Below are 25,580 nucleotides of genomic sequence, written 5' to 3'. Positions count from 1 at the left end.
AGGATGCTGAATTTGTGGACTCTTCCTGCTCTATAGTGGAAATGGCTCAGGCAAATCTTCCCCAGGAAGTGTGTGTTTGAGCGTAAGCAAATAGCGAGGATAGAGAACGTTTGTTTCAAATTGTGTGTGCAAAAGCTGGTGGGGATGCTCATGGGGTCTGTTTTATGTGACTGTCAGGCTGAAAGGTGCCCTGGAGACTGAAGTATTCTTAGCCACAGGGCAATTATAGGCACTGGCAATGCAAGACTTCTCCCCACTCCCACTCCATATGTAGCCAGGACCTATGGATTGTGAGGGGAGTTCAGTCTCCATGGCCCACTTAGTCTTCTCAACTGAGAGGATGCCAACAAGAGAGCTGAGTAGTACTAAATCTGTTGGTGATCTTGTGGTGTCTGCTGGGATCTGGATTGAGACCCAGCAAACTCCTTCACATAAACCATGGAATAGTCCACAGATGGTAGCAATTTTAAGTCCCTAGCAGCCTGGATTTGATAAAGGGTCTGCATTCCATTATCAGTCCCCAGCTAGAGTGAGATTTCTGGGACATGTTCTTAAAATGATTAACGTTCTTCTGACGATCGTTCCCTGACCTGTGACTTTAGTGGGGAAGAAGTAAAGGAATGGAGGAATGATTGGACCTATTTTGGTTCAGCCCATAGAGTATGGAGGCGGGAAAGAAACATGGGTTTTGAGTGTTTAAAAAGTTGTGCGCACAATCTTTTGTAACAGTTGCAGGTCCTAGAGAAGGTAAAGCCTTATTAGGACATCTGGTGCATCCCCCCCTGCCAGTGCAGGGTTGTTCCTTACTGGACAGTCTCCAGTGCTCTGTCCTGTCTAGTTGTAAATGCCCCAAGGAATGAGGCTTCTACAGCTTCACTTGGGAGACTTTCACATCCTAACAGAGTCACATCAAGAAGTTCTTCCTGATATTCATCTTACATTTTCCTTTCTTATCTTTACCCCGCTACTCCTCTTGTACCGCACTAAATCATTTCTCCCCTCCTTTGTGTGGAGGCTTCTTTGTCCACTGTTCTATTGCCCCTCTTAGCCAGATGGTCTATATTTAGCTCTGTTAATCTTTCTTCATAAGTCAGTCCCTCTGATCACTTTTGTTGCTGTTTGAGAGCCTTCCTCGTCCTTTCGTACAATTAGTCCAATATCTTTCTGGTAACAAGGGTTCCAACCCTGAATGCGGTATCCCCATCAGAACTGTATAATGTTCACTTGTCTGTACTCTAGTGCCTCGCGAGAATCGCACCCCTCTGTAGATAGTCATACTGACATAACCAATGGGGTCCCAGATTTGACTTTTATTTAAAATAAAGTAGGGAAGACCTGAAGCCTTTTCACCAATCAGTTATAGTATGCAAATTATTACTTGTACACAGCAGTGTCTTAAACTTAGACCCATTCCCTAGCTCAGAATGCTTATGATTTAACTCTGCTATAAACAATGCATGGGATAAACATTTAGGTCGTAGGGACGTTGTCTGTAGCTTAAGAGGCTTTGCAGCAGCAATGGGTTTGAAACCGAACAGCAGGGGAGATTAGCACACCAAAGTTAATGGGGGACTTGTGGGGAAGGAGTCTGACTGGTGCAGTGTCCTTTCTTGTCATACCTGCCATAGGAATGCTGAATTTGTGAACTCTTCCTACTCTGGGGTAGTGGAAATAGCTCAAGCAAACCTCCCTCAAGAAATGTGTATTTAGAGTAAGTAGGGCAGGATCTGTCCTAGGTGTAAATTCTTTTGGACCTTCAGGTTTGTTCTGACCTTCCCATCAGTGACAGCAGCCTGTGTCACCCAGAAATTCTAGCCTCTTTATATAGGTTGGGTTGTGTGATAATGGCTCTCGCTAATTCTCATCATTTTGATGCTGTGAATGGATGTGGGAAAATACATACTTACTCTCTCTTTTTGTTAAAGATTACAGATACAAAAAAGATGAGCTATTCAAGAGGCTGAAAGTGACAACTTTTGCCCAGCTGGTACGTATGACTGTTTTCCAGCTGGCTTCTGAAAACTGCCCGCTTGTGATTAGGTTCTTGTTAGCCCCACTCTTGTATTGTGTCTAATGTTATTTTTGTTGCACTTGAAGCTTTTTCTGGAGAACAGGCTGTTGCCATTGTGCCCCTCTACACACTTGTTTTTTTTATATAAAGTAAATCACTTAGGCCATAACTTTTAGAGGTGCTGAGCACCCTTTGCTGCAACTGAAGTCAATGGAAACTCTGAGTTGTCAGCGCTTATATGGAGCTTCCGAATTAGGGAATGCTTTAGAACACTCAGTTCTGCCCATCTGTAAAATGGGTTTGTAATAATAATGCTCCCTTCGTAAGATGCTTAGAGATTCCCTAATGAATGGGGCTGTATAAAATATCATTTGCATGTGATCTGATAGTGGTTTAAACAAAGCAGTCACCGCATGTAATGCCCAGTTGAAATCATAACTCTAAAAGGCTGGAGGGTTGTTATGTTTAGAGGTTTTTGTGTGTTTCTGTGGAAAAATGCAACATACCAATGAAGCAAAATATTAAAAAATTAAACAAAGCATGATCAGAAAGTACAGAAGCCAGAGAGCGTGGGCCAAGGTAACTAGTAAAAACCTGGAAGGGAAGACTCCTTACCCTCCCCTTCCCAAAGCAGAACATAAATTTGCTTTGGTAGAGGCCCCCTCCTTCAACCATTATATATGATTAGTTCCACTGCCTTCATTAGGATTACATGTATGAGTAAGGCATGTAGGGTTGGCCCCTAATTTATGAATGTATTATATTATATTATATTTATATTAAATAAGGCATCTTGCACGGTTGCAGATTAATGCTATAACTCTTTCGCTAAGCTAGTGAGGGCTCTGCAATGTGTAGATCACAACTTAGAGGTAATGTTCTATAAATGTCAGAACACGCTATGATCTTTAAGGGATACTTCTATGGACTATCTGGGGTCTCTTCATTCTAAAGCCGAGTGGCTTTTTGTTTTAATTAAGATGTGAGACCTCTGTGTGACGTGGGGGCATGGAGTCCTATTCGAGACCTCAGCCCAGCAGAGGGGATGTCCTCACTCCCTGTGTTCTGATGCGCAGAATGCTCTGATTATTTGAAAAGCCAGTGCTGCTGCCCCCGCTCCAACAAGACCCTAGTACCGGGTTTATTATTGTTTCCTACAGGTCATCCAAGTTGCTTCGCTATCTGATGAAACATTAGAAGTGTCCGCTGAGGAGATCCAAAAGCTGGAAGGTACTGTCCTGATATTTATTGTAGGGATGATGAGACATGCTGGATCCCAGTGTTTGAACTTGAGCTGTGTCCTCTGATTGTGGAGTTCAGTGTCTTAGAAAACATCATGCTCGCAAACTCACTTGACAACTGGCTGAATTTTGTCTAACTGGAGAGAAAAACAGTTCCGTTTTTAGTCTGCAGCCGTTTTGCCTTGGGCTATGAGCTCATTAAGCTAAGCAGGTTTGGAGCTGGTCAGTTCTTGGATGGGAAACTTCCCACTATGGCACTCTTGGGAGTAATATTGATGACCCAGTACATGGCCCTTTTATTACTGAAGCAGGTATTGCTTTTTGGATAATACTTAGAAGGGAGGTCCTGAGCCATTAATGATCACATGGCCTCTTTTAGAAAGATTAGGGTGCTGGCCCTACTATTGTGATCATAATTCTCTGGTACAGAATGTGTTTGGCTGATGTTCCTGGTAGTTTCTATTGGATACATGCGTCTTTACACCCTTCCTTTCAAGCTTCCTTAAAAACAAAACAAAACACACAGCATCCACCCAACCCCCTGTTCTGTCTAGTGTTGCAGCCTGCCATAGGGGGCAGCATTTCAGTAGTGGGAGAAGGATCTTTATATCTACAGTAACTCCTCGCTTAACATTGTACTTATGTTCCTGAAAAATGCGACTTTAAGCAAAACCATGTTAAGCGAATCCAATTTCCCCATAAGAATTAATGTAAATAGGGGGAGTTAGGTTCCAGGGAAATTTTTTTCACCAGACAAAAAACTATATTATTATATAGAATCATAGAATATCAGGGTTGGAAGGGACCTCAGAAGGTCATCTAGTCCAACCCCCTGCTCAAAACAGGACCAATCCCCAGACAGATTTTTGCCCCAGATCCCTAAATGGTCCCCTCAAGGATTGAACTCACAACCCTGGGTTTAGCAGGCCGATGCTCAAACCACTGAGCTATCTGTTCCCCCCCCCCCGAATACTGTTCACAGCTATGATGATGGTGAAGCTTGGTTGAGGTGGTGAAGTTAGAGGGTGGGATATTTCTCAGGGAATGCCTTGCTGCTAAATGATGAACTAACACTCAGCTGAGCCCTCAAGGGTTAACACGTTGTTAATGTAGCCTCTCACACTCTACAAGGCAGCAGGAAGGGAGGGGAGGAGAGACAGCATAGCAGACAGAGACAGACACACACCTTGTGTGTGGGAGAGAGAGTGAGAGAGATGCACACTGCCCCTTTAAGTAAGCTGACCCACTCTTAAGTGCATTGTCTTTTTAAGTGGATCAGGAGGTTGAGACAGCAGCTGCTGCCCCAAGCTCTCTTTATCTCTCTCCTTCCGTGTCCCCACCCTGCTCTATATGGAGAAGGGGTAAGTGGGGTGTAGGAGCAGGGGGGAGGGGGACACTCTGACATTAGCCCCCTCCTTTCCCCCCCTGCACAGCAAGCAGGAGGCTCCTGGGAGCAGCTCCAAGGCAAAAGGCAGGAGCAGCACATGGCAGTGGGAGGAGGGACAGCTGAACTGCCCGGCAATCGATAGCTTGCTAGGCAGCTGCTGCACAGGGAACTTAGGGGAGCAGGGAGCTGATGGGGGGGCTGCCGGTCCACCCTGGTTACAAGCCCCCACCAGCTAGCTCCAACGGGCTGCTCTTCCTCCAAGCAGTGGACAAAGCAGGAGGCTGCCAAACGATGTTAGAAGGGAGCATTGGGCAACTTTAAACGAGCATGTTCCCTAATTGATCAGCAACGTAACAATGAAACAACGTTAACCGGGACAACTTTAAGTGAGGAGTTACTGTACTAGGAATGGGCCTGACTTATAAAATCCAGGTCTAGATGCAAAATTCTCCCAGTGTTCTGAGATATCTGGCTCCTGGTTTTGATTTGGCCCATTACAGAGATGGAATACTAACTGTAAAATTTAAACACAGGTCCAAACTTCTCCCAAGTTCAGCCATGCTGAGATCTGGGGTTTGGTTGAGGACCAGCGCCTAGATTTTGTTTGTTTGTTTTTAATGACGCTTCGGGATCCTCTGAGAGAGCACGGTGGCTTAAATGTAAGAGATTAATAACAAGCACCAAATCCTGCAGCACACATGCTTCCATGAATGGAATTTGGTCTTTGCGTTTACAAATATATGAGTCATTCATCCACAAGCAACTTACTTTTCCATTACCTTTTTGCCCTTTTAGATGGTGATACTGTTATTTCAGAGACTGATGCTGAGCTCACAGCTGGGACTAACGGGAAAGGAAGCCCCACGGAGAAGCCAGCCAGTCCAGTCCTGTTCATAAACAACACGGGAGCAGGGGAATCGTATCGGTCTACTCTGCAGAGGTACCTGATAGCAATGCACTGTATTCCTCCGGTTTCCCCACCAACTGTGGTACACTCCACCTGTCCCTTCCAAATGTCTCGTATAAGACGCCTCAGTCTTTCTAGTACTGTAGATGGCTGTTTTCATGAACCTGTTATCAATTAACAGCTAATCTCAGCAAGATCTCAAGTGACTCGGACACCATCTTTTGTCAGAAGCATCTGTTTGCAAATAATTCATTGTTGCACTTCTAGTCATTGCAAAATGTCCCCAGTAGCATATTAGGTTTGGAGTTAGAAATCCTAACGCCACAGGCTTGGGGTTGCAGTGGGAGGCAGAGCTTTTCAGGTTTGAATCCTGGCCTGAATGGTAGTGACTGGAAGCTGTTACCATCTGGCAGCTGTCCAGTGACCGACCTGAAATGAGATTGTGTGACTCAGTCCAAATCCTGCTGTTCAAGAATTTGCATCACAAACTGCCACCACCAAACTTTAAACTAATGTGTCCTTGTTGATGGTCTTAATGGAAGTGCTAGTGATTGGACCATGGAAATTGAGCTCTCTTCTTTTCTAGATGTGGTCCCTTCCAGGTCTGAGGCATATTAGAAAGAAGTAGGGGGGGAATCTTGTACCACCACTACCCATAGTTTGTCTGGGTTAATGGAGGATTTGATCTCCAAGGCTGTCAGGCTGGTACCTTGTGTATCTTGGCAATCAATCAACTTATCTCGTATAGAACCCAGTGGTATGATCACCATGTAGATCTTCACTCTTGAGCATCTCCTCTCCAGCTTAGTGATGGCATACACAATCTCTGCAACATGCTGCTTGCAGAGAATAGGCAAATAATTTACTGTGAACAGATTACCAACATCTCCATTTTGGTAACCTACTGAAGTACTAGAACTTTTAACCAATCTCCCCTTAGCAAATGATGCAGCACAATCTTTCAGAAAACCTTCTGTGAAAGGGGCCTTGCTCTGTTTCAGAGGTAGTGAGTACTCCCAGGCCAGCCACTGGGACTGTGGAGTGCAGAACCTCTGAAAATAAATATCCTAGATGTTTTTAAAGAAGAAATCGTAAGGAAAAATCAGAAAATCTGATCTCTAGCTGTTCACTTGACTCCTTTAAGTTTATTAATGAATTTTGAAGAAAGGTGGCAACATCCTTTTCAATAGTCTTATGTGGTAACTTGTTGTGTTTAGGTTGTGAATGGATCAGAAAGAAACTGAAACGTATCCTGATCTTAATACAGAGGAACAGAAGTGCTTAGAGAAGGAGATCTTGCATCATAATCTGCTTTCTTTCCTTTTGTAGTGTGATCAGTGGTGTAGGTGAGCTAGACATAGACAAAAGCCTGCGGAAGAAACCTGATGCTAATGGTAAAGACACTAACGCTAAAGACAAGCCTTACCCCGACTGCCCGTTCCTGCTGCTTGACGTACGAGATCGAGATGCGTATGACCAATGTCATATCGTTGGAGGTAAGGGAGGGGAACCCTGCAGGATTCTCTGAACCTGGATCAGTGTCAACTGCTTGCATAACTGCAAGTGTCAACTGTTCAACACTTCTTGCCCCAAAGATGGGCCCCAATGACTGCAGCAGAAGCACTGTTATTTCACTCTGTATTGTGGTGAGTCCCATGCACAGCCCTGCCTGGGTAACTGGTACCGCGAGTACAAACTACCTAGGCAAGGGAGAGTGAAGAGTGGCTGCCGATTGATTCACACTCAAAAACATGTAGCCTGTGTCCCCGACAGCTGAGCCCAGCCCTGACGCTGTCCTTTCGCAGCTGAAGGTGAGGTGGGCCTGTGGAGTGTGGGCTCCCATCTGTTGAGAGCCAAGATCAGGAGGCAATAATTGTGCCTCGCAATCTCCCATCTGGCTCCAGATTTTCAGATATTGGCATAGCCTGTCCCTGCAAAATGAAAATCGAGACAGCCTCAGTGTCTGTGATAAGAAAGCAAAAGAAACCAACATAAGCAGAAAAGGAAACTGGCAGGGTGGGGCATGAGGGGGGATGATGGATGGACTCCTTAGCTTGAGAGACCCCAAAGACATTGTCTCCACTATTTCTCCCAAGCAGCCACTCTTATATCTTCTTCTCTTCTCTTCCCAAAACACCTGGGCAGGTGAAGGGAGGAGCTGAGCTAAAATTAACCCTTTCTTCACTGCGAACTAGGCCTCTGTACTCTGACAGGTCCTAATCAGGTCACTTCATCTAGGCTGTTTGGTAGGTGTTCATTCCCTAACCCCTTTTTCTCTTGTATCTGCAGCTCACTCGTACCCTATCGCAACGCTGTCTAGAACCATGAACCCTTATACGAATAGCATTCTGGAATACGTATCCTTTTTAAAGCGTGGGTGCTCTAGATCGTCAGTGTTTTGGCAAAGGAACTCCATGACTTCTGCATTGACTGAACACAGAGCCGACTCTTGCTCCCAGTACATTCAATGGGAGTTTATCTGGGACTTCAGGGGGGGCACGATGGGGTCCTCCCATGCTGATGGTGATTTTCCTGATGTTAGGGTTCTGTGTTACAGCTGTAAGATGCAGGTGCGAAGCACCTGTCGTTTGCAAAGCCCATTGACTACAGTGGGAGCTGTGTGCACCCTCCAGCTCTCAGGATTAGACCATTTTGTGCTGATGTGTGGGCAAAGACTTGAACAGCTTGGATGGCTACCCGCTGCTGGTGTTGAGGTGTTGCACGCTTTGACTGAGGCATTAAACGGAGCTCCATTGGCTTCCCCACAGCAGGGGTTAGCCTTTCTCTGGAGAGTTTAGGATTAAGTGGGCAATATCCTAGGCTATTGACTTCCGTGCCCACAGGGGGAAGGGATGGCTGTGTGTAGACCTCACTCCTTACTGCCAACTTCTGTGTTTCTGCATTAACCAGCAGAAGGGTGGTGGCACAGGTCAGATTGGCAGGTACCTTGAGGATTTTCCCCTTCCTCTGCAGCATGGGGTATGGGTCAGTTGCTAGGATCATCTGGGTATCTCTCACTAAATCAATTCCCTGCCGTTGCAAGGGCATTGGTGCACCTCGGTCCCTCCTGTTCGCTGCCTGTGGCACACAATGGTTTAGTCTCCTGAGGGCTGTAATACTTTGGTCTGACTCTGGTGGTTGGTCTGAGTGTGGCAGAGGCTGGATGGCGTCGATGGCCTGTGATATACAGGAAGTCAGACTGGGTGATCTGGTGGTCCCTTCTGGCCTTAAATTCTGTTGGCTTGTTTACACTTGAAATGCTACAGTGTAGACCAGGGATCTCAAACTCAAATGACCACAAGAGCCACATGAGGACTAGTACATTGGCCCGAGGGCCGCATCACTGACACGCCCCCCGCTGCCACCGGCCCCGCCCCCACACCACCCCTTCCCTGCCCCCATTCCAACCCCTTCCCCAAATCCCTGCCCCTGATCCGCCTCCTCCCCTGAGCGTGCGGCTCCCTGCTCCTCCCCCCTCCCTCTTGGAAAGCGCTTTGGCGGTGGGAAGCGCCTGGAGGTAGGCAGAGGAGCCGGGACGCGGCGCGCTGGGGGGGGGAGGCGGCAGGTGAGGGGAGCTTTGCAGCTGCAGGAAATAACTCGAGGTGGACGGGGGGGGGGCGCAGGGAGCTTGGCGGGCTGCAGCAAATAACTCTGCAGGCCGTGTTTGAGACCCCTGGTGTAGATGCTACCTACACAGACGGGAGGGGTTCTCCCATTGGCATAGGTAATCCAGCTCCCCAAGAGGTTGTCTTAACTACGTTGCCCAGGAGTGTGGATTTTTCACACCCCTGAGCGGTGTAACTTTTTAGTGTAGACCAGGTCTATGACTCTAGGATTACTCTCAGGGCTTGAGCCCAATCATGAGAAAGTGCTTTTTGCCTTTCCTTGACTGAGTCCCATCCACTTGCAAAACTAGACTCAATGGGGGTGGGGGAAGCATTCTAGCTTGGTAATAGGCAGCTAGTTGAGAGTTCAAGCCCAAACCTTTTGGCTGCCTTCAAATCATAGAATATCAGGGTTGGAAGGGACCTCAGGAGGTCATCTAGTCCAACCCCCTGCTCAAAGCAGGACCAATCCCCAATTAAATCATCCCAGCCAGGGCTTTGTCAAGCAGGGCCTTAAAAACCTCTAAGGAAGGAGATTCCACTACCTCCCTAGGTAACCCATTCCAGTGCTTCACCACCCTCCTAGTGAAATAGTGTTTCCTAATATCCAACCTAGACCTCCCTCACTGTGACTTGAGACCATTGCTCCTTGTTCTGTCATCTGCCACCACTGAGAACAGCCGAGCTCCATCCTCTTTGGAACCCCCCTTCAGGTAGTTGAAGGCTGCTATCAAATCCCTCCTCACTCTTCTCTTTTGCAGACTAACTAACCCCAGTTCCCTCAGCCTCTCCTTGTAAGTCATGTGCCCCAGCCCCCTAATCATTTTTGTTGCCCTCCACTGGACTCTCTCCAATTTGTCCACATCCCTTCTGTAGTGGGGGGACCAAAACTGGACGCAGTACTCCAGATGTGGCCTCACGAGTGCCAAACAGAGGGGAATAATCACTTCCCTTGATCTTCTGGCAATGCTCCTACTAATGCAGCCCAATATGCCATTAGCCTTCTTGGTAACAAGGGCACACTGTTGACTCATATCCAGCTTCTCATTCACTGTAATCCCCAGGCTAATCATGTCAACTTGTCTCTGCCACTTATGTAGCATCAAGAAGATGACATCAGACATCAAATTCATGTTAAGTTTAATAAAAAATATACAGGATCTTTAACATCTCTGCCTATCAGAAAAATGCTCATGGGAAGATTATAATCCTGTATGATGATGATGAGAGACTAGCCAGCCAGGCTGCCACTACCATGTGTGAGAGAGGCTTTGAGAACTTATTCATGTTATCTGGAGGTGAGGGGGATTTCCTTTTGCATCATAAATGTGGGGACTTGGCTTAAACTTGAGAGTTGGGGGCGAGGCTTGCCTGAATTAAATGACTAGATGTAGGGCTAGAGCTAAATACATGGCTCTGCCTGTGTGTTACAGTCCTGGCCAACAAACCCACGGCTGTTCCAGTCTTGGGCCTCGCCTAGCTAGAGACTGCCATCCATTTGGCTTGGCTTTGGCAAGCGTCTCCTAGGCTTTGTCTGCATTGAGGATTTTAAAGAATTCTCTCACTCACTGGGAGTGCTAGACTGCAGTGTTCTTACCCCTGTGACATCCAACCCTGCTCAGACCAGGTCAAGAGGACGTGGAATCTTTAAAAAAAAAAAAAAAAAAAAAAACCAACCCGAATAGTTGGTCTATACCAAATGCTCCCACTTTTCTAGAGCTGGTGGAAGAAGGCCCTGCACATACTGCTGCTCCTGCCATTGCTAGCATCACTGGAGAGGCACTTGTGCTAAAGTAACCGTGGGAATGATCTCCTTGGTGTAAACAAGGGTAGGGGGGATAATATGTGATCATGCAACTTGTTTTCACTTGCCCTAAAATAGGTCATTCTTTAACCCAAGTCATCAGTGGTGAAAGGCTGGTTTCAAATCCATCCCACCACTGAGGCCCCACTTTGATTCCACGATTTATAGTATCAACACTATGGAAATAGCTTTTACCAAGAACAGCCTGAGACATCCAGCCTCTGTGTGTGCTAAGCAAATCTAAAGAGCCCATCACTTCAAGACCTAGGAATCCTGGCAGAGGTTGGCTCTCTTAGCTTCATTAACATTCCTTATATCAGTACCCTCCTGAAGAGCGAGTATGATAAGATGCTTTGCATTATACATTTTTATTCCCTAAATAAGCTGCAGTCTCCAAAGCCCTTTGGAGAGCCTGCATCTTGTAGCTGCTTCATGAGACTTGCTGCTCCCAAGAGCAAACTCTAGGAGCGAATCCTGCAATGTGCTGAACCTCCACAACTTCCATTGAAACCTGTGGCAGTCGAGGGAGCTCGGTACCGCTTGGAACATGACTCAAAATGCTCCAGCCGTTGAGAAGAATGACCTCTATATCGGTGTCTCCTGAGCATCACCCCAGAGTTCCAGAGCAGTACTATCAGTAGCTCTCCTCCTGTCACTTCTGATCAGGAGATGAAAGTTAAGTCAAGAGTCTGACCAATCACTGCAAATAACTGGTGATCACTAACCATATGATCTGTATTGTCTCCAGGCCTGAAGGTCCTTGCACAGAAGGTCCCTGAAGGACTGGTCACTGGCTCATTCCCAACGTCTTGCCAGTTGGCAACCTACACTGGATCTGCCCGGAAAAGGGCCACCCCAAGAGGGACACCCACACGTGCTGAGAATAAATGGAGATTTACTGCAGAAGATCTACAAAAGATAGAATACTACCTGGAAGAGGAGCAGATCCCCTCAGATACTGCCAGTAAGACCCCTTGACAAACAATGGGACTGCCCCCGAGGGCCTTGTGCCTGCAAAACTCCCATAGACTTCCCCTGCGCTGGCTACAGCACCATTTTATACCAGATCTCTGGGGAAAGGAAGTGCTTTTTCATACTGACCAGGGACTGTAGGCTAGAACCTGTGCCCTAATGTGCCATGCTGATCCCATTGTGGACAGGGGCTTTTCTGTGTGTATTCATAGAGCACCAAAACTCCCACTGAAGACAATGGAAGCTTTGCCTGAGTAAGGACTTCAGGATTTGTCCCATAGACTATTAAAAATAATCCAGGGGATTGGAAGGCATGTGCCACACTGCATAGTACCCATGAGGCCTTATGACAATTTCCTGGTTTTCCCACTTCATCAGGCCTTTCACTAAAAAACTGCTGTATCACTTCTCCTCCAGGTACTTGCTGCACTAGTGAAAGGCCTATGTGGTGTAGGTCTGTCACAGGGATGCTGGGGGCAGCAGATCAGCAGGGTATATATCTTTCAGATTGCTGTCTGTGCTCTGCAAGGAGCATCCCCAGCCCTCTCCCGAGTGTCGGAGAGGATTAAACCTTCCTAACAGCAGCCTGAGGGCAGTGATGAGGGGACACCGTGCAGGATTTAGCGGCCCCAGAATGGTGTGGGAGGGTTTGCTGGGGAAAGGTGAGGACCCGGGCACAGACTGTGTGGGTGGTAACAAGCATAGCCAGGGCAGTCATGCCCCACCATCACCTCAGACCCCCTGTGCAGAACTTTTTTTCATCCCTTCCCCCTCCCGAGTGCAGGTGTAACCCGACAGACCCTGGGCGTCGGCGGGCGGGATCGAACCTGGGACCTTGGGAGCTTAGTGCATAAGCCAAAATCCAACTGGCTGTTAGCTAAGGCTGTAGAGCAGACTCATTAATCTCTCTCTAAGCGATCTCGATGCCACTAGATGGGACAGAACACCACACCCAGTAGGTGTGTGGGTTACACAGGCAGGCTGCCTCGCCTTCATGCTGGCATTGGGCAGGCTTGGGGCTGTAGTGTGGTGTGATAGGTCCAGCTCTCTCAGTGCTGGGCCTGCATATTCCGCACACACAGCCTGCCTCTCAGGGTATGTCTACACGGCAATTAAAAACCCACAGCTGGCCTGTGCCAGCTGACTCGGGCTCTGGCTCCGGGGGCTGCTTAACTGCAGTGTAGACGCTGCAGCCTGAGCTCTGCAACCCTCCCCCTTCTCAGGGTCCTAGAGTCCGGGCTCCAGCTGAGCCCGAACATCTCCACTGCAGTTAAACAGCCCCGCGAGCCCAAGTCGGCTGGCACAGGCCAGCTGCGGGTGTCTGGACGTTCCCTCTGTGGCAGGCCGCTGGCTCTTTAGGGGCGCGTGAAAGGTCTGTTAGGTACCTGGGCTGTATCTTTGCCTGTCTGGACACAATTAAAAATGACAGGGCAGGTTGTATCTGTACCCCAGCATCTCCCATCAGCCCCAACCCGGCTATCGGCAGAGGAAAACAACAGATTGTCTGTTCAGCACAAAATCCCACGGGTTTCTGTTCTTCTTCCCCCAGGCCGTCTCAGCCGTGCTTCCTCAGGTCGAGATTCCAAGGCGACGGCTGTACGGAGCACCCAGAACCTCCCCACCGCCAGCCCGGCTGGCTCCCTCGCCACCCGCTCCTTCAGCAGCAGCACTCTCCAGAGCAAGCCCTGGAAGTAAAGACCGTGTCTCTTTCCGTTGAATAAAGGAATGTCCCGGTTCCGGGAACCCCTGATCAGTACATCCCGTTTGTCAATGATCTAACAATGGCAAGAGGGGTGGGGTGCGGCAGGCTGACATTCAGTAGAAGTAAAGGTAGAACTTTCCAAGACTGATCTAAAGGGTTAAAGTTGTTTTGTGAAAATGAACTTTTCCCCGAAGTCCCTGACCCACAGAAGTGGGTCCATGAAATCTATAACTTTAAAAAATGCCGGTGGAATCTGTGTTCTGAGAAAATTATTCCCCCTGGGTTTTGGGATCTTAGTAATGCAGCGCTATGCAAGCGCGTGAGAACCTGAAAGGTGGATAGACCAGCCGCTGTCTGTCAACAAAAGTCTTGATGTCTAGCTGAAATACAGAAACGGAGCGAACGAATAGCACAACTGGTGTCAAGTGAGCAAGATGCCAAAAACGCCTTTTTTAACCGTCCAAAGTGTTTGTAATAAGGGCATTCTTGTAAAGAATGTACAGAATGATGTTTCACCTGACAGTGGCCCTTTATCCACAGTACTGTTTACAACATATTTTTGCATTTGAAATCTTTTACCCCGTAGCATCCTGAGTACTTGGTCTCTGTTCTGTGTTCCAGGCTGTGGTGTAGTGCTCCGCTTCTGAGCGAAGCTACGTTACAATGTGTTTCTTGGTTTGTAAATGAGATTAGAAGGTAACTTTGGGCATGATGCTGAGATGGGCTAAGCAAAACACCGATTGACTTCGCTCACAGCAGGAGCCGACACATCCCGCTTCAATCTCTCCCAGTGAATTTCTGCTTGCAGAGCCAGGTTGCTGGTGACTGGAGTAGCAAAGAGAACCACAGAGTGACTCTGGGGGAATGTCCTGGTCCTTTGTGGTGATATTTTCCTCGTGACATTGCAGTGCTGAGTGAACTGATCACACAATGATCTGTTGTGAGGTCTTTGTCACAGCCCTTCAATGTCAAGCCTTCCTGTCATTGTCTGGTGACTCCCAGCCGTTCTTCTCAACATGGTGTTTTCTGCTTCCATCTTGATGGCTGGGCTTGAGGGAGAAGAGGGTGTTCCTCGATGCTTGGAAGGATCCTGGCTTCTCCAGCCAGTTTGGTCAGTGAGTTGCTTTCTGCTGAGTCGTGTGTCGGGGTGCTATGGGGTGCACGAGATGAACAACGCTCATTCGCTCTGCCTGAGACCAGACTCCCTCCTGGCATGTGGGTCTCTGAGTAGTGCACGCAGCTATTCTGAGATGCAAGCTGAAGATCGCTGGTCTAGACAGTCTGAAGGGCAGATGTTCATGAGCCTGCTTTCCACGATGCATATGGATCACCTTCAAATAAGGTTAAGGGGCAGAACTCAAACTTGCTCTGCTGAGCTCCTCTGATGGAGCTTGTGGCAGCAGGTCTTGGTCACTACAGTAGGGAGGGGCTCTGCACCTTAACTGACTAGTGGAGGCATGAAACTATTGCTGTGTATTGCACGACCGTCTCTCTGCAGCTGCCGTCAACATAACTTCCTTGTCGTTAGCAGGACTAGAAAAAACTGTCCCCGGTAGTCACAATGACAATCCAGCAAGGCTCCCTGGTGGGGGAGGCTGCCCAGAATTTTGGAGGCCATGAATCTGCTGACTTTCTGGGAGCCTGAGGATTTGAATATAATATGTATCAAAGCTTAAAATGCCTTGTAATCAAACACAAAGGCTCCCAAGCCAGCAGTATTGGCTTATGCTTGCAATTTCCTTGGTGGCTGGCTAGAAGTTGTTTGGAGCCCACTAGCAGTAGAAACCTAGTTGATGCGTTGTCTTCACCCTACATAGGCTGTGTTTTGGGGACTCGGGACAGCCACTTGCGGACCCTGCATTATGGGGGATGAGCTGCGATTTTGCTGGTGGGTTTAGATGGAGGGAAGAGGGTGTTAGTAGAGTGGGGTCAGCGCTCGTCTAACAGGCTGGTATGGACCCTTGACTATGTCAATTATAGGTAGCAGTTAAAGCCATGGAAGTAATTCTTTCAAGGCTCTTAATCTGAATCCTCATAGAAAGAGGGATTGCTTGCTTGGGTGACTTCCCAGTGGCCAGGGATTGGTGCTCTAATGCTGATCCTGCTTAGCGCTGTCAAAGCCTAGGGCCTGACCCTGCAATGTGCCGAGTGCCCTCAGTTCCCGTCAACTTCCGTGGGAACTGTGGATGCTCAGCAGCTGCTAGTGACCTTCAAAAGCCTAGCTGAAGAACACCTCTCTCTGGCGTTGTGCAGGATAAGCCCTGCCTGGATCTTATTCCTCCTCTGTAGCACTCTGCCATTGTATGTGTATCGCCAACAGCAGCATGTCTTTAAGTGGTGTAAAGGTTGGAAATAGATTCACTTCTTTTTCCTTCCTTGGAGAACCAGTGGGTGGCACTGGGACATGGAATGTATGCAAATGGCAGAGTCTCACCTTTCTGAGAGAGGCTTTGTTGTCCTGTAGCAGGCCAAAAAGTCCCTGCTTTCGTTTCCGCCTTTTAGCACTGACAGACCAATTTTTATTTAGTACATGCAATCAGGGTGCTGCATAAAGGCAAGTGCCACAAAAACTGCTGACAGCCCCGTGGATGCAGGATGTAAGCTGGACACCGGGATCTGGCTTCCTCCAGAGAAGGATGTGACCAAAGACTCTCGGAGGTGGTCTATGTGTGTACATGTGGTAGCCCTGAGCAGGAAAGCCGCCTTCTACACACAGCTCCCATGAATACAAACCATTCCCACACTCTGCGGGGATCAAATGTGCAAGGGGGCTCTGGATAGGACCTGCTGAGTGGGGCATTAATGGGTTTCAGATGCCAGCCAACACCTAACCCAGTATATCTTGCTCCAAGCACTTCTAAGACCCTATGCCACATTTGGCATTTTTATACATTTTAAAATATATGTATTTGTATAGGTAACAAACGCTGATCCCAATTCATAAATTACAGCTCCCCACTTCCCAAGGAAATCCAGGAAGTTCCATTTTAATTACTCAGAAAGAAAAGTTTGTACAAATCCTTGACTGTCCAAGGGTAGCACAATGCACTGGATTTCTACAGAGTTGACTTCTGTGTGTATCGGACAGTTGGGTTAATCAGATGGGTGGGATTTCAAGACCAGTTGAATTGGGACGGTGAATGTGAGGTACTATCTCTCCTTTCTGCCTAACCATAGGGAGCGATCTGCTCAGTAAGTCTTACACTCGTATTAACTGGTCTTACCTCTCGCATAGTCTGACTTACGTTATCAGGTTTCTGGTAAGAAAGGTTTTGTTGGTCTGTTTGTGAATTTATTTATGTTTAACGAACCAGCTAGGTGATGGCGTTTGCCAGCTCTGATAGGCTTGTCTTTTATTTACTGATCAGTGACATTGCGAGTCAACTGGAGAGCAAAGTATGGCTTGGTGGTTGGATCCCAGAACTGGGAGCCTGGGACTCCCAAATTCTCATTCTGGCTCTTACTCCTTGGGCAAGTCACTTAGCTGCTCTCTGCCTCAGTTTCCCTATCTGTAAAATGGGACTGATAATCCTTCCCTACCTCACAGAGGTGCTGCAGGGCTTTGTTATTTGATGTCTGTTTCAGGCTTTGAAAAGATTTTACTTGATATTAGGAAAGTGTCATAAAAATGTGAAGTATTTTATTAATTTTGAACATCCAGGCTAAAACTGACTCATGCTGGTTTGCATGTTAGCTTGATGGGCTGCATTCATCACTCCCCTCCAGGCGGTAAGAGTCTGACTTTTTCACGCTATCATGAAATAAAAGCTTGAGCTAAATGGCATCTCATACAGAATCCAATCAGCTTTTTGCTTAAGACAATAGACAATAATATTGTGCCCCTAAAAATTGCTGCATCTGGTCAATGTTGTTGAATGTTTAAAATAAGGCGTGGGGGGGGGGAATAAAGAGAATGTTTGTTAGTTACATGCTTAAAACACTGGGACCAATGCAACTTAAAAAGAACACATTTTATGTGTGAATACGAGGTATCTAAAGCGTGCACGCATTCAAAGGGATTGTTACACACACACACACACGTAAGATTGGAGGGGAGGGGAGGGATACAGTGTCTCAGTTGAAATCAAATAGCGATTGTGAGGCAAAGGATTTTTTATTATCCAGCTACAGTACTAGGATCTGAAATCCTCTATTGCCCTGGGCTACTAGGAAACTCTTTTCTGCATCAGAGGAAGAGTCCGAGCCAGTCAGGGTTGTTTAAGATCATCTTAATCCTGTGCATCGAAGGAAGAGCTGATGAACAGATCTTCTTATCCGCTTATTGTCTTTGAGGGTTCGTATGTTTTGCATCTTAGCTTAACTGTGTCATGTGATTAGGCGGGTGCTTTTGTTTTGTTTTCGGGCGGGGGGAGGGGGATGGAATAGATTTCTGTAGAGTTTTCTGGTTTTTAAATTGTTTGATTCAATAAAAAGCAAATGATGCAGCATGGCTGAGTATTGTTTTAATTGACGCTTTTTTTTTTTTTTTGGGCTAACAGAAAAATCAGTGTGGGGCAGTAACTGCAGAGCCAGGGTGTCAAAACGGGCCTTGGCCGGGGCTTTGCTCCAGCCCCACGGTGTAGCAGGGGAATTGATAGTGGGTGTGGAGAGAGGATGGTGCCAGAGACCGTCCTCTGTTTAGCATTTAAAAAAAACACAGCACAGGCACGATCAGTGCAAGCTTTGCCCACCCACGTGCCTCAGCCCTAAACGATAGCAACCTCTTTTTATGGGTGAGAGAGGGAGTTAATTCTCTGATATTTGTGAGATGTGGGCTTGCCCATTAAGAACTGAGCCCATCCGGTTTGCACCATGTGGGCTACCACACTTAATGCCTCTCGGCCTTTGCCAGCCTGCCCTGACTTTGAACCAGCAGAGTAGAGGATCTAGCCAGCTCTCGAGTCCGTTACAAAGCAGGGCTCCAGTCTTGCTCCCTTGAGACCCAATGGGACCAAGCTCAGTCCTTTACGTATGTTTTAGATGATGCATGGCTCATTGTAGATCAAAAACTATCACCTTTTTTTTTTTTTTAAGACTCCCGTCAGTCCATTGTTAGCCCCTGCATTGTCTCCCAGGACATTCTGTGGACCTCACTCTTCCTTGATACAACAGAGGATACTGCTAAGTGATTGGATTCCAACATAAGTTTCCAGCTGTCATAAAGTCACTTGGAAAACTGGACTGAAAAGAATTGTATCTTGGCATGATCAAGCTCACGTGAGTTGTGTGGAATGAACAATGGGCCTGTAACTCACTGTAGCTTGGTTTCTCTTTGCCAGTAGCACTTAAGAGTCCTAACATTACATGCCCAGTCACTAGAGACAGAAACGGCACAGCAAGGAGCGGAATTATTCCTTTTCCCCTGTGCCGTTGCACCCCATAAGGCTTTATAGAAATATGCTTATGAGTGTAAATATGACATAACTGGAATATGTTTTATGCTAGATATGCCATGTAACATATCTTTGCAAAGGTTATGATCTACTGAATATATTCTTCCTATTCGTATGCATGTATCATTTTTATATCTGAAGTTATGAGCATTGGTTCTATGCTTGTATTTTAAAGTGTTTGCTGTAGGAAGCACATAAGGCAGATTTGGTCAACATAGTGTGAAGGGGTTATTCAAGTAATTGGGAGGTACTTAACTAGCAATGGACTTTGGGAGACGCCAATCCACATCTGATTGGCTTTCGTGGGAACGTTCAAACTAACATGCAAACAATGGCGTCGGCCTGCAAAAAGCTGATTCATTCATAGACATGTGACTTGCCCAGGTGGCTACAGACATCTTGTTGCTGTGATTTTGCACAGCAGAACAAAGGGGTTTCCGCCCACAAGAGAGAGAATATAAAAGGCCCTGGAAACACCTCCATTTTGTCTTCAGCTGGCTCAGAAGATGGCCTTTCCACCCCAAAGAGATGCCTGAAAGAAACTGGAACAAAGGACAGTAACTACGGGGGGGTGAGTGATTGCTGGACCCAGAGTAGGAAGGAGTCTAGTCTGTGAAAGAAGCTTATTGGAACATCTCTGAGGGTGAGATTTACCTGCATTTAGTTTCCTACTGTATTAGGCTTAGACTTGCGTGTTTTTGTTTTATTTTGCTTGGTAATTTACTTTGTTCTGTCTGTTATTACTTGGAACCACTTAAATCCTACTTTTTATATTTAATAAAATCACTTTTTACTTATTAATTAACCCAGAGCAAGTAATTATAACCTGGGGGAGCAAACAGCTGTGCATATCTCTCTATCAGTGTTATAGAGGGCGAACAATTTATGAGTTTACCCTGTATAAGCTTTATACAGAGTAAAAAGGATTTATTTGGGGTTTGGATCCCATTGGGGACTGGGTGTCTGGGTGCTAGAGACAGGAGCACTTTTTAAGCTGTTTTCAGTTAAGTCTGCAGGTGTGGTTCAGACCTGGGTCTGTGTTTGTAGCAGGCTAGCGTGTCTGGCTCAACAAGACAGGGTACTGAAGTCCCACGCTGCCAGGGAAAACGGGCTCAGCGGTAGTCTCAGCACATCAAGTGGCAGTCCCAAGGGGGTTTCTGTGACCCAACCCGTCACATCCCCTCCATGGGCTTCCTAGAATAAGTCATCCCTGTTGCAGTTAAGGATGCAGCATTCTGCAGGATAGAGATGCGTTCAGTCTAAGGTATAAAATGGAGGGGAGATTTCCTGAGGAGGTGCAGGTGAAGGATGGGAGAAATGATAGCGAGGCTGTTCTAGAGGGACATTAAAGAACCTTCTTATCCATGGAAACAATAGAAGATCTGGCAGGGCAATTCCTGTGCTCTTAGGGGAAACGTGCCACCTGCTTTCTTGCCATGGATCTAAAACTATGTCAGCATTATGAGCTGTACTTGTGGAGGCCACCACATAAGGAAAACAAGGCAATTGCTTTGCTTTGGAGAGATTTTGGGGATGGACTTGAAGTGAATCCATTAAAGTTATCTAAACCAGGATGGAAAAATAACATACTAGTTGTTCATTCGATTTTTTTATTTAATTGTTTTGGGCTAGTTGAATCACTCACTGGATTCCTCCAGAGAAGTAAACTGAGCTCACAGTGTGTCCTGTTTTAATAGGGATGGTCCCGTGTGTACTCCATGATGGTCATCAGTGCCAGCCATGTCTCCTCGGCAGTAGGGATGATCTGGTTGGCAGGCAGTAAGAACCCGTAACGCCCTGTGTCCCGCAGTTCAAAAGTGAAGGAGTATTTAATGCCCTGGTTATAAGTCCAGTCAATGGTTCCACCACTAGCTTGATCTAGATTCAGGAAACACATCCAAAAGGAAACAAACGATGGCTAGCATTAGTAATGGGTGCAGAGAGAAGGGGCCAGTTATAAGGTCATTTAAATGTCACTGCTGAAAAATACAAGAAGCAAATTCATAGATTCATAGATTCTAGGACTGGAAGGGACCTCGAGAGGTCATCGAGTCCAGTCCCCTGCCCGCATTGTTGCATGGGTCCTTGGCTCTCACTCCATGAGAGTGTTTGGCTCTCAGTTACTTACACCAAATGAATAAAACAAGAGCTAGGGGCCTACATCACCCTCCGTCTACCAAACTTTGGGGAAGGAGGTTTAAACTTTGCTGCTGGTCCTTAGATGATCTAAAAAACCCACAGTGCAAGTTTTGTGAACAGCAGGATGGTTTTGATCTGAGCCTTGTGGCACAGGCATATCGCTCAAAGAATAAATTACAGAGGCTACAAAGAGTGGGGAAAGCCCAAGTTCCACTCGCCTCACTGACAAAGCACGTGGGTTTCTCCAGCCTGCATCCCTGGCTAGAACGTGGCATTTACAGTGGAGAAATCAGACTTCAAGCTTACCTAGGGATGTGGTAGATTTGATTTAGCGATGGAGAGATTGGATGTGTCCTTTTTTTCAAAGATGTGTTCTAGCTCAACCGAAAGATATGGGCTGGACACAGAAATCACTCCGGGCTTATCGACACTACTGCTTACCCCCCTGAGCAACACAAGTTACACCGACTTAAAGCTACATCGCACAATGTTGGTGGGAGAGCGTCTCCTGCCGATATAGCTTCCGCCTCTCATTGAGGTGGAGTAATTACGCCAACAGGAGTGCGCTCTCCCATCGACGTGGTGTGTCTTCACCACACGTGCTACATCGGCACAGCTGCATCGCCGATGTAGCGCGGTAGTAAAGACAAGCCCTACGTGAAATTCTAGCAGTGGCCTGTTTATGCAGGAGGTCAGACTAGATGACTACAATGGATGGTCCCTTCTGGCCTTCATCTATGAAACCTTCAAAGCTTTTTTTAGACTCTTACTGGAGTGGTCAAACAGAGGCGCCCTCACACATGCTGCACCATTGGCCAGATGCCTTATGAAGATCAGGTTGCCTTAATTTGAAGTACCACTTATTGCCCTCCGTTGAAGGCAAGATGCTGCGTCTGTGAGGTGGCTGTACCAACATACGGAGACTGCCTGAGTCATGACACCCATCATACTGCCACCGCATTAGCGTGTTCACACAGCACTGATTGAACCCCCAAAATCCTAACCCAGCATGCACTGGGCTCAGTGTGAAAACTAGGATGGACTAGGGCGGCATTTTTTTAAGTTGTTCTGACGTCCTGGTCAGGTATCTGATGGGGATGTCCTTGGACTTTACAGGGGCTTGAGGAACCAACGGTCTGATATTGAGTGACAACGTTCCTAGCAGCTGGACAGTGGGGACTGGCTTTCTGGCATGTCTGGCCTAGGAAAAGGCTCTCGCAGTGGTTGTACTTTCCTGTAGAGTGACTAAGCTGTCTGGTTCCTCCCCCACCTGCCATGGCTAAAGGGACCAGGTCATCCCCAGCAACTTACAGATGGTTGTGATGATGCTGCCGTATCTGTACTGAGTGCCATAGAGGGAAGACAGGGCAGCGACTGCAGCTTTAGCAATATTATCCTGGAGAAAAATGCAAAGGGGAGAAAAATGAGTTACACGATGGATGTGAGTGGTGTCTGTGCTCAGAGGGGGCGGGGGCAGGATGCCAGACTGGGGCAGGGGTGGTTGGCAGCTTGTTGCATCTTTCCAGGGGGAAGAGATGCAAAGGCTGGAAACATAAAGCAGAGCTGTGTTGGGAATATATAACTGACCAGGGCTGAGTGGATCTGTCCTGCAGAAGTCGCTCCTGCTTGCCCATCACCCCGGTATTATGGCATTGCAGGAGCTCCCCTTCTTTCCTCCAAGGACTCTCCCTATGTTTCCCTCCCTCCTGTGGGTACTGGGCACTTCTCCTTCTGCCCAATAGAGAAGACAGATTATGGCGCCGTTTGAACACTGAATTCAGGTTTGACTGACATTTCAGTGCTTATACCAGACAGACAATGTCACCTAGTGCCCCACCTGAGAGACGATCTTGGTTTGCTTGCAACAGTAGCCGGACTCTTACCCTCTTGTGCTTGAGCCACTAGAGGGCACTATTGATGGTACATGCTAAGCCAGTGCATTACAGCTGTCTTCTGCCTTAGGGTAGAATGGGATTTGTTGCCTGTCCTCCATCGTTTCCTAGGCTCATCCTTCAACTCACCCCTTTGAATGCCCCCCTCTCACCAGCCTAGCTGGGTCGTTGCAGGCTCCAGCGAGGTGCCCTAAATTCTGCTGAGTCATTTGCAACCGGCTCCTCTGAGCCCCAAAACCCGTTTGTTCTCGTTGCAACGCAGCCACGGAGGGAGAGCAGAGAGGCCTTTGAACCAAAAATGTGTGTGAGCAGAAAAGGGGATGTGATTACGGAGGAGAAACCCATGTGGGAAGAAAATCCACAGCTGGGGTGGAGGGGTTCAGGCCGGCCCTGCGGTCGAGTGACCATACAGTCTTCGTATTGTTCTGACCCCACTTTGAAAGATGATACCCCCGGCAGCCACCTCACCCTGAGGGTGTGAGGAAGACCCTACCAGTTCCTGGTAATCGGCGGCCCGGGTTCTGGTGTAGCCATAGGGATACAGGAGGAGCTGGGTGTAGCTATGGATAGAGATGAAGGCTTTGATGTTCCCATGGCTCTTCACAAAGTCCACGATGGCTTTCACCTCACTCTCCGAGTTGGCGTAGGGGCCACGGTAAGTCTCGGAACAGGGGTTGCTGCTGGCTCCGGCCCCTGCAGAGGGAAGAGGGTATCTTTGCTTCAGAAACATAGTAGTTCAAAGGGTCAGTAAGGGGCAGAGCGGGGCGGGGCGGGGGGGGGGGGAGGAGTTTTCCATCTCCAGTCAGCACAAACCAAAAGCTCTTTGCGGCTACTGGCTGATTGGTGGCCCAGGTGGAATGAATTTGGGGGTCTCCTCCCAGTCTCTAGCAGCCAAGTTTTCCCATCACCAATGTAACTAGTTCCTCCCCACGCTCACTGGCAAACCAGAGACCAGGGACTGAAGGGGCCATGGAGTCTGAACTAGGGTTGCCAGGCGTCCAGTTTTTGACCGGAATGCCTGGTCGCAGGGCCGGCTCTACCATTTTTGCCGCCCCAAGCAAAAAAAAAAAAACGCCCGGACTCTGCTGCCCCAAGAATGGCTGGAATGCCGCCCCTTAGCATGTGCTGCCCCGGGCACGTGCTTGCTCCGCTGGTGCCTGGAGCCAGCCCTGCCTGGTCGAAAAGGCACCCTGGCCGCTCCGGTCGGAACCGCTGACCAGGCTGCTAAAAATCTGGTTGGCGGGACAGCAGGGCTAAGGCAGGTTCCCTGCCTGCCCTGGCTCTGTGCGGCTCCCGGAAGCGGCCGCCATGTCTGGCTCCTAGGTGCAGGGGCAGCCACGGGGGCTCCGAGTGGGCATGGGCAGCGCACAGAGCCCCCTAGCCCCTCCACCTCAGAGCCAGACATGCCGGCCGCTTCCAGGAGCCGCCTGAGTTAAGTGCTGCCCAGAGCCCGCACCCTCCATCCCCTCCTGCACACCAGCCCTGTGCCCCAGCCCTGAGCCCCCTCCCGCACCCAAACTCCTTCCCAGAGCCTGCACCCCCTCCTGCACCCCAACCCCCTACACCAGCCCTGAGCCCCCTCCTGCACCCCAAACTCTCTCCTGGAGTCCTTACTCTGCACCTCCTCCCACACCCCAACCCACTGTCCCAGCCCTGAGCCCCCTCCTGCACCACAAACCCTTCATCCCCAGCCCCAACCCATAGCCCCCGCTACCAGCCAGAGCCCCCACCCCCTGCTGCACCCCAAACCCCGCCCCATCCCTGAGCCCCCTCCTGCACTCTGAACCCCTCATCCCCTGCCCCACCCCACAGCCCACACCCCCAGCTGGAGCCCTTACCCCTTCCTGCATCCCAGCCCCCTGCCCCAGCCTGGTGAAAGTGAGCGAGGGTGGGGGAGAGTGAGTGACAGAGGGTGGGGGGATGGAGTGAGCGGGGGCAGGGCCTTGGAGAAGGGCCAGGGAAGGGGCGGGGCCTCAGGGAAGGGGCGGAGAAAGGGTGTTCGGTTTTGTGCGATTAGAAAGTTGGCAACCATAGTCTGAACTCCCCTCTCCCACTTAGAGATAGGCTAAAGCACTCCAGGCGAGAATATCCCAGGCAGAGGGAGACATGGATTAGGCCACATGCTCAGTTCCCTTCTGGTTCCTCCAGGCTCTCCCCTGGGAACAAAATTCTCTGGCAATGCCCCAAACGACCCCCACTTTTCTGTTTATCACTCTCCCCCTGCGCTTGCCCCTTAAGACCCAGTCTCCCCCTGCCCCTCCTTGCAGCGGAGGAGAATGGAGATATACCTATCTCCTAGAGCTGGAAGGGACCCTGAAAGGTCATTGAGTCCAGCCCCCTGCCTTCACGAGCAGGCAGGGCCGGCACCAGCCCAGCAAGCAGGTGCTTGGGGCGGCAGGTCCCTCACTTCGGAGCGAAGGACCAGCTGCCGAATTGCTGCCAAAGACTGAAGCGGTGGCGGTAGAGCTGATCACGATCGTGGCTTTTTTTTTTTTTTTTTTTTTTTGCGCTGCTTGGGGCGGCAAAA

The 25,580-nt window shown here is 48.5% G+C and overlaps 2 protein-coding genes across 2 annotated transcripts in view; one reads left to right on the top strand and one right to left on the bottom strand.

Moving 5' to 3' along the window:
• Positions 1-17,984, top strand: part of CEP41 (centrosomal protein 41) — a 49,290-nt gene extending 31,306 nt beyond the window's left edge. Inside the window, exons 4-11 of the mRNA XM_026648888.1 lie at positions 1,926-1,987; positions 3,172-3,241; positions 5,435-5,579; positions 6,876-7,042; positions 7,836-7,903; positions 10,335-10,449; positions 11,704-11,919; positions 13,477-17,984. Of these exons, the coding sequence (XP_026504673.1) occupies positions 1,926-1,987; positions 3,172-3,241; positions 5,435-5,579; positions 6,876-7,042; positions 7,836-7,903; positions 10,335-10,449; positions 11,704-11,919; positions 13,477-13,622 (989 nt within the window). The 3' untranslated portion in view covers positions 13,623-17,984. The remainder of the gene's footprint in view (positions 1-1,925; positions 1,988-3,171; positions 3,242-5,434; positions 5,580-6,875; positions 7,043-7,835; positions 7,904-10,334; positions 10,450-11,703; positions 11,920-13,476) is intronic.
• A 2,728-nt stretch (positions 17,985-20,712) lies between these two features.
• Positions 20,713-25,580, bottom strand: part of LOC112122002 (carboxypeptidase A1-like) — a 23,026-nt gene continuing 18,158 nt past the window's right edge. Inside the window, exons 9-11 of the mRNA XM_026648928.1 lie at positions 23,547-23,746; positions 22,473-22,557; positions 20,713-20,900 (exon numbers count right to left, since the gene is read on the bottom strand). Coding sequence (XP_026504713.1) covers positions 20,713-20,900; positions 22,473-22,557; positions 23,547-23,746 — 473 coding nt within the window. The remainder of the gene's footprint in view (positions 20,901-22,472; positions 22,558-23,546; positions 23,747-25,580) is intronic.

The sequence above is a fragment of the Terrapene carolina genome, unplaced genomic scaffold (genome assembly GCF_002925995.2).
Source record: "Terrapene carolina triunguis isolate 2854851 unplaced genomic scaffold, T_m_triunguis-2.0 Scaffold68, whole genome shotgun sequence".
NCBI lineage: Eukaryota > Metazoa > Chordata > Testudines > Emydidae > Terrapene > Terrapene triunguis.
This window is presented reverse-complemented; position numbering and strand designations above follow the sequence as displayed.